The sequence below is a fragment of the Ricinus communis genome, chromosome 9, assembly GCF_019578655.1.
Source record: "Ricinus communis isolate WT05 ecotype wild-type chromosome 9, ASM1957865v1, whole genome shotgun sequence".
Lineage (NCBI taxonomy): Eukaryota > Viridiplantae > Streptophyta > Magnoliopsida > Malpighiales > Euphorbiaceae > Ricinus > Ricinus communis.
In genome coordinates, this window is record NC_063264.1 from 18,072,682 (window position 1) to 18,081,272 (window position 8,591).

At 33.6% G+C, this 8,591-nt stretch overlaps 1 protein-coding gene across 2 annotated transcripts; it reads left to right on the plus strand.

Moving 5' to 3' along the window:
* On the plus strand, positions 1-1,509 carry LOC125371090. Of its 2 annotated transcripts, none has more exons than XR_007217300.1 (2): positions 1-621; positions 1,178-1,509. XR_007217300.1 is itself a non-coding variant. In XM_048379073.1 (2 exons), exons 1-2 carry the CDS (start codon positions 136-138, stop codon positions 1,213-1,215), a joined length of 375 nt encoding a protein of 124 aa, XP_048235030.1. In that variant the 5' UTR covers positions 26-135; the 3' UTR covers positions 1,216-1,509. The 2 variants fall into 2 exon arrangements, 1 of the variants encoding a protein (XP_048235030.1); XM_048379073.1 differs by having other exon boundaries at positions 26-472.
* Positions 1,510-8,591: the final 7,082 nt, after the last annotated feature.

Genomic DNA, 8,591 nt, shown 5'->3' on the forward strand with positions numbered 1-8,591 from the left:
AAAGTAATTTAAATATGGATTTCACTGTAGCAACTTTTTGGAGGGAGGGACTTATTTGTATTTTTTAATCTTCTACTTTTAAAAAAAATATTATTACAAAAAAAAAAATCCCCTTTTCTCTTTCCTCTCTCCCCGATGCCACCTCCTTTCCCCCCACTCCCTTCCTTTCCGCCGTATGTCCCCTCCTTCCAGCCGGCCCAAACTCCTTCTTCTTCCCCCTCCCTTGCCGATGTCACCTCCTTCTTTTTCTTTCTTGCTGCTGACGACAAGTTGGAGGAAGGAAAGCTCCTTCCTTGCTGCCAACGCAAGAACAGCCGCCTACCGTCACTCTTTTGCCAGTCCGACATCAGAATCGTCCTCCCCACTGTCGACAACCCTAAGCCAGCTCCTCCACGTTGTTTATCCTCCACCGACAGCCTTGGGAGAATCTCACCAGAACAACTCCCTTCTCATAACAATCTAGCCGTTTCCGGTAAGGGCTAGGCAGTGATTTTAGTGTTTTTGAACTCCCCAACTCAAGCTTCGCGTAGCCATCTACGAATTTGAAATCCGACCCTGTTGGAGGTGCTGGATTTCGTACCCTGATGTTTTATGGCGCGCACAATTTTAGATTTCAACTGGGTATAATATTATTTAATTTTGAAAAATTATTTAAAATTATTATAAAATATTTAGTGTATTAATTATTAGTTATTAATAATTAATTAAATTATTTAATTAATTAGTAGCATGATCCTAGAAATACTACATATTAATTATTAAGAAAATTTCTATGTTGTGTAAATTGGGGATGTGATTTAATTAAATTAATGCATGAAAAATATTTGTGGGATGTATCGTAAAATAATATTATTCTGCAAGACTGTTAATTATGGTATTGTGATTTGGATTGTGTTGTGGAGTCAGGAAAAATAATGAAGTTTTGGTGGCTCGACTCCTGTTAAATAATTGTGAAAAAATTGAAGTGTTTCTGGTAGGTTCTGGACCTGTTATACGGGGGGTAAACGTCCATATTTTAGGGGAGGTTTTGCCGAATTTTCGGTAGAATTTCCGATTCATAATTTCTTAGGCAGTCTAATTGATAGATCATAAATAGTTATATATATTGTGTTTAATTTCATTATATTTTGATTAAATATTGTGCTTAATTGTAAAAATTGTGTTTGTTCTAATCTAGATGGTGAAATATCAAGAATTGAGTGGAATTCAGCTTAAAGACATGTTTTAAAGTATCACTTATCAAAAATCAAGTCTTTTGGAGGAAGAATGAAAATTTATGCAGAAGGTCGTTCTCAATAAGGCGTGACAATGCCCTACAATCTGTGAGCTGTTGAAATCTGTTGAAGAAAATTTTAAATTTTTTAAGTTAAATTCGTGGTGGATACATTTTTATGTTATTTTATGCAGAAGGTCATTCTCAATAAGGCTTGACCACACCCTACAATCTGTGAGCTGTTGAAATCTGTTGAAGAGAATTTTGAATTTTTTAAGTTAAATTCGTGGTGGATATATTTTTATGTTATTTTCTTTATTTTGGAAATGTTGAATAAAGAAAACTGTCTTATATATTATTTAGGACTTTATTTGTTTACATTTTCCTTTATTTTAGCTTTCCTTATGGGATTATAATTATATAGGAAGTTTGTTTCTTTTTGGATATGAATTATTTTATTAGGATTTATGTTTGACTTCCTATATAAGGAGGCTAGTTTTACAAAAGGAGACAACATTTATTTTTTATTTTTCTTTCTCATGAGGTTGCGTGCGTTTTCTTCTTCTGTTCCCTGCAACTCTTGTGGATTTTTACTCCACCATGTGTGGCTAAGCTTTTAATTTCTGATTCAAGAGTGAATAAATTCCAATTGTGATTTTATGAGGCTTTATGCTTAACAGAATTTTTCTTTAATTCAAGTATTCCTTATTTCTTATTTTTATTATTTATGATTTTTTGACATTTATTAAACTGACGACTCAATTTGATATTGATTTTTCTATTGCTGTCCTTGAGTTTGTGATCCGTAATTGTCATGAACGATTGACACAAATAGTAAGGAGTTGGCTCATGTATGTGTGATTGCGGCTTTTTCGAATTACATACCCTGCATAATAGGCTCTAGGAAAATAAAGGAACAAGATTAATACAATTGTAACTATCTCGATTAATTAATGTTGGTTTAGTCATTCTCATTATTCATAGTGCTATCATTGAGTTGATATGGAACGCTATCGTACCCAGTTGATTAATGATAAGTTTTGATTTGGATGCTCGGTTTGAGTCAATTATATTAAAAGAATTTATACTTGTTGCGGCTTTTTTGAATAAGTAGACTAAGTACTTGAATAGAAGAATTGATATTTTAAGCCTATGATCAGAATTACAATTGGATGGAATTTGCACTCTTGAATTGGAAGTTTGATAAGATTGATTTTTATTTACTTTAATATTTAGCTTTTTTTATTTTCTTGTTTATTTATAATTTTAGTTCAATCATTCAAAACCCCATATTTTTATTATTTAACTTTCAGAAGCTATTCACATTGGTTCTTTTGGGATTCAACCTGATTTCACTATTTATACAAGTTAGTTTAGAAAAATCAGTAATTTATTTTGAAAGGCTTCAAAAACCTGTTCAAAATTTATTGCTATTGCCAAGGAGCTATTTTAGCTTTTCATTGTTTAATTTATTTGTTTATGACTCGTTCTTCTCAGGCTATTGATTTGCAGTATAATCCTGAAATTGAGAAGATAGTGCATCGATTAAGAAAGGAGACTATGCAAAGAAAAAGTCGTCTTATGGAGGAATTGGAGATAGATTTGGCTATTGGTGACACATATATTTTTCAAGTAGTAGAAAATATGGCAAACAGAACTCTCAAAGAGCTAACCGCGCCGGGTTTCAATCAACAATCTTTATGCGTTATATTTCCTAATATTGTAGTTGATTTTGAACTAAAATCTATCTTAATTCACTTACTCTCTTCTTTTTGTAGATGTGCAGGTAAAGATCCTCATAAGCACTTGAAAGAATTCTATATTGTATGCTCTGGAATGAAGCCACATGGTGTGACCGAAGAGCAAATAAATCTTAGAGCTTTTCCCTTTTCTTTGAAGGATAAAATAAAAGATTGGCTCTATTATCTACCATTCGTTTCAATAACAACATGGAATGAGATGAAAAAGTTATTTTTAGATAAGTTTTTCCCTGCAATAAGAGCTGCCAACAGCAAAAAAGAAATTTGTGGCATAACACAGTTAACTGGAGAAACATTGTATGAGTATTGGGAGAGGTTCAAGCAATTCTGTGCTAGTTGCCCCCATCACTAAATTTTTGATCAACTCTTAATCCAATACTTCTATGAAGGATTGTTGCCAATGGATAGGAGTATGATTATTACAGCAAGTGGTGGAGCTTTAGTAGACAAGACACCTGAGGAAGCTAAGCAATTGATTTCAAACATGGCTGAAAATTCTCAGCAATTTGGTACAAGAGCTGCTGGAGCTACTAGGCGAGTTAATAAGGTAAGCACTAAAAAACTTGAAAATCAAATATCTGATTTAACTGCTTTGGTTCATCAAATGGCGTAGGGCAAGTGCAAATGACAAAAGCTTATGGAATGTGCTCAGTTAAAGGACATTCCACTAATATGTGCCCTACATTGCAACAAGACTCGACGCAAGAGGCTAATACTTTAGGCGGGTTTACTGGTCAACCTCAAAGGAAGTATGATTCCTATTCCAATCAAAATAATCCTGGATGGAGAGATCACCCGAATTTGAGCTATGGAAACCAAGGAGGACAACAAAAGTATCCTTCCCAGAACTTCATTAGACCACCTCAAGTTTTCCAAAAACCTTAAGCTTCAAATTCAGTTATGTCTTTGGAAGATATTGTTAAACAATTTGCTAATAGTACTCTTCAACTTTAATAGGAAACAAGGTCAAGCATTCAGAATTTAGGCAATCAAATTACTCAATTGGCTACGTCGGTTGGTAAATTGGAGGTTGAAAATTCTAAAAAACTACCTTGACAACTATAGGTAAATTCAAAGGAGAATGTTAGTGCAATTGCACTAAGAAGTGGAAAGGAGATTCTTTCAGGGTCGATTCCACTTAAGGAAAGTGGACTGAGCAAGGAAAAGGAAGAAGAAGCTTCCTCTAAAGCATCATATGGGGTAATATTCGATCATTCTCTATCTTTTTCATCTCACACTCTATTATCTCCTTTTCCTAGCAGATTAGCTAAGCCATAAGAAGATGAGCAAAAAAAGAAAATGTTAGATACATTTAGGAAGGTGGAGATAAAGATCTCATTATTGGATGCTATCAAGCAAATTTCTAAATATGCAAAGTTCTTGAAGAAATTGTTCACAAACAAAAGGAGGAGGATGGAAAAGGAGAAAGTGGTGGTAAGTAAAAATGTGTCGGCTATCTTACAAAAGAATATGCCAGAAAAATACAAGAATCCAGGTATGGTTTCATTACCTTGTGTTATAAGTAATAAGAAAATTGAGCGTGCCATGTTAGATTTAGGAACTTCCATTAATGTCATGCCATTTTCTATTTATCAAGAGCTGAAACTAAATGACTTGTAAAAGACTAGTGTATTGATTCAATTAGCTGATCGTTCTTATATTCATCCCCTTGGAGTTGTTGAAGATGTTTTGGTGCAGGTTAATGAACTCATATTTCTTGTTGACTTTTACATTCCGGAAATGGATGGTAATTCCTCATCAAAATCAACTTTGATTTTGTTAGGACGACCATTCATGAAAACAACTAAGACAAAGATTAATGTGGATGAGGGTACTCTATCTATAGAGTTTGATGGAGAGATTGTTAAATTTAGTATTTTTTATGCAATGAAATATCCTAATGATGTACATTCTCTTTATCATATTAATGTGATTGATTCAATTGTACATGATGTATTTACAAAAGACAGTGTTGGTAATAAGCAAGAATTAGATGCACGATCTAATTTAGAAGGAATTGATTATGAGATTGGTGTAGAAGAATTATTTTCAGTAACATTATCTGAACCAATAAATTTCAATGCTGAAATTTCTAATACTAATAACAAGATGTTACCTTCAATTATGCAAGCACCAAAATTGGAGCTAAAAATTTTACCAAATCACCTAAAATACGTGTATTTAGGTGATGGTGAAACATTGTCTGTCATCATCTCAAAAGGACTAACAATGAAACAAGAAGAAAGGTTGGTTAAAGCCTTAAGAGAGTATAAGGTTGCAATTGGTTGGACTTTGGCTAATATAAAAGGCATTAGTCCATCAATCTAAATGCATATGATTTTACTTGAGGATTATGCTAAACCATCAAGGGAACCACAAAGGAGGTTGAATCCAACTATGAAAGAAGTGGTCATGAAAGTGATACTCAAGTTGTTAGATGCATGTATAATCTACCCAATCTCAGATAGTGAATGGGTAAGCCCGATTCATATTGTTACAAAGAAAACTGGAATGACTGTGGTAAGAAATTGGAGCAATGAACTTGTACCAATGCGTGTGCAAAATGGTTGGAGAATGTGCATAGCTTTTAGGAAGCTTAATTAAGTGACTATAAAAAATCATTTTCCCTTACCTTTTATTGTCCAAATATTATAACGATTGGCTGGCAAATCCTTCTTTTGTTTTTTTTATGGCTTTTCAGGATTTTATCAAGTTCCTATTGCACAAGAAGATCACAAAAAGACGACATTCACTTGTCCTTTCGGAACCTATGCTTATAGGCGAATGCCTTTTGGTCTTTGTAATGCCCCAGGTACGTTTCAAAGATGCATGATGAGTATCTTTTTTTAATATATTGAGAAATACATTGAAGTATTTATGGATGATTTTACTGTGTATAGGGATTCATTTGATGAATGCTTAGATAATTTAACTGAAATTTTAAAAAGATGCATAGAGACTAACTTAGTTTTAAATTATGAAAAGTGTAATTTTATGGCTACCCAAGGCATTGTATTAGGAAATGTGGTCTCTTCCAGGGGTATAGAGGTTGATAAAGCAAAAGTGAACATAATCGCAAACTTACCATACCTTGCCAATGTTAGGAAAGTGCGTTCTTTTTTAGGACATGCAGGGTTTTATCGCAGGTTTATCAAGGATTTCTCTAGGATTGCTTTGCCATTGACAAATTTACTACAAAAGAAAGTTCAATTCGAGTTTGGAAAAAAAATGCAAAGAGGCATATGATAAGCTCAAAGACTTGTTGACAAACGCACCTATTAGTCAACCACCTCAATGGGATTTACCTTTTGAAATCATATGCGATACAAGCAATTATGCAATGGGAGCAGTTCTAGGCCAACGGATTGAGAAGAAAAGTCATGTCATCTATTATGCTTCCAAGATTCATAAAAACCACAAGAAGAGGGTCAAGGACCCATAAAATAAATACCCTATAGATTAAATATTTCACAATTAAGCATTGGTACTTGAGGCATTTCATTCTTGCAAATTAGTGCTCCAACTCTTTGGTATATCTCAGAATTCTTGCAAAATTGATATGCATCTTTAAATAAAGTTTTCTAATACAAACCACTATCTAAGATTTCTCTAGCGGTCTGTTTTAAGTCCAAAGTGTCCTCCACAGCATAATCATGGCAAAGGCTAAAATAGATTGAAATTCATTCTTAGGCACACATCTCCTAATCACTTGATCGGAACAAAATTTCCATAAGAGAGGCACATCCCAAACATAATACTTAGACTCACTTTTTATCTTGCTTTTTAGACTTACTAAGACAATGAGGTAGATTTCATGTGACTAAATAATTGACCATATCTGCATACCAATGAATCATACCTTTGAGTTGGAACAAATGCTCATCCGAAAAAGTTATCAATGAAAAGTAGATCATCTTCTTCCCTTATCAACCTACTCAAGTGGTCTGCAACGGGATTCTCCACTCCTTTTATGTCTTTGACTTTCAAGTTAAACTCTTTAAGAAGTAAGATCCACCAAATTAGCCTTGGTTTTGATTCTTTCCTTGCCAAAAAACACTTCAAAGCTTCATGATCTAAATATACAAGAACTTTAGAACCAAGCACATAAGATCAAAATTTATCCAAAGCAAAAACAATTGACAAAAGCTCCTTTTCTGTAGTGGAATAATTGTATTGGGCGGCATTTAAGGTCTTTGAAGCATAATATATGACATGACTTTTCTTCTCAATCCGTTGGCCTAGAACTGCTCCCACTGCATAATTGTTTGCATCGCACATGATTTCAGAAGGTAAATTCTATTAAGGTAGTTGAATAATAGGTGCGCTTGTCATAAATCTTTGAGCTTATCAAAAGCCTCTTTGCATTCTTTCTCAAACTCGAGTTGAACTTTCATTTGCAGTAAATTTATCAATGGCACAACAATCTTGGAGAAATCCTTGATAAACTTGTGATAAAACCATGGGGCATTACAAAGACCAAAAGGCATTCGCCTATAAGCATAGGTTCCAAAAGGACAAGTGAATGTCGTCTTTTTTTTATCTTCTTGTGCAATAGGAACTTGATAAAATCCTGAAAAGCCATCAAGAAAACAAAAAAAAAAGGATTTGAAAGCCAATCGTTCTAACATTTGATCAATGAAAGGTAAGGGAAAATGATATTTTCTAGTCACTTGTTTAAGCTTCCTAAAATCTATACACATTCTCCAACCATTTTGCACACACATTGGCACAAGTTCATTGTTCCAATTCCTTACCACAGTCATTCCAGTTTTCTTTGGAACAACATGAATCGGGCTTACCCATTCACTATTTGAGATTGGGTAGATTATACCTGCATCCAAGAATTTGAGTATCTCTTTCACGACCACTTCTTTCATAGCTGGATTCAACCTCCTTTGTGGTTCCCATAATGGTTTAGCATCATCCTTAAGTAAAATCTTGTGCATGCAAATTGATGGACTAATGCCTTTTATATTAGCCAAAGTCCAACCAATTGTAACCTTGTACTCTCTCAAGGCTTTAACCAATATTTTTTCTTGTTCCATTATTAGATCTTTTGAGATGATGACAGACAATGTTTCACCATCACCTAAATACATGTATTTTAGGTGATTCGTAGAGCTTTTAGCTCCAATTTTGGTGCCTGCATAATTGAAGGTAACATCTTGTTATTAGTATTAGAAATTTCAACATTAGAATTTATTAGTTCAGATAATGTTGCTGGAAATAATTCTTCTACACTAATCTCATATAATCAATTCCTTCTAAATTAGATTGTGCATCTAATTCTTGCTCATTATCAACACTTTCTTTTGCAAATACATCATATACAATTGAATCAATCACATCAATATGACAAAGAGAATATACATCATTAGGATATTTCATTGCATCAAAAATATTAAATTTAACAATCTCTCCATCAAACTCTATGGAGAGAGTACCCTCATCGACATCAATCTTTGTCTTAGCTATTTTCATGAATAGTCATCTTAACAAAATCGAAGCTGATTTTGATGAGGAATTACCATCCATTTCCAAAATATAAAAAGTCAACAGGAAGTATGAGCTCATTAACCTGCACTAAAAAATCTTCAGCAACTCTAAGGGAATGAATA

What these genes read in the sequence shown, in the direction of transcription:
- LOC125371090 (XM_048379073.1), top strand. Translation starts at nt 136, where the DNA reads ATGCCACCTCCTTTCCCCCCACTCCCTTCCTTTCCGCCGTATGTCCCC. An exon ending in TAACAATCTAGCCGTTTCCG is followed by an intron (nt 473 to 1,177) that starts GTAAGGGCTAGG and finishes GTTCTAATCTAG; the next exon opens with ATGGTGAAATATCAAGAATT.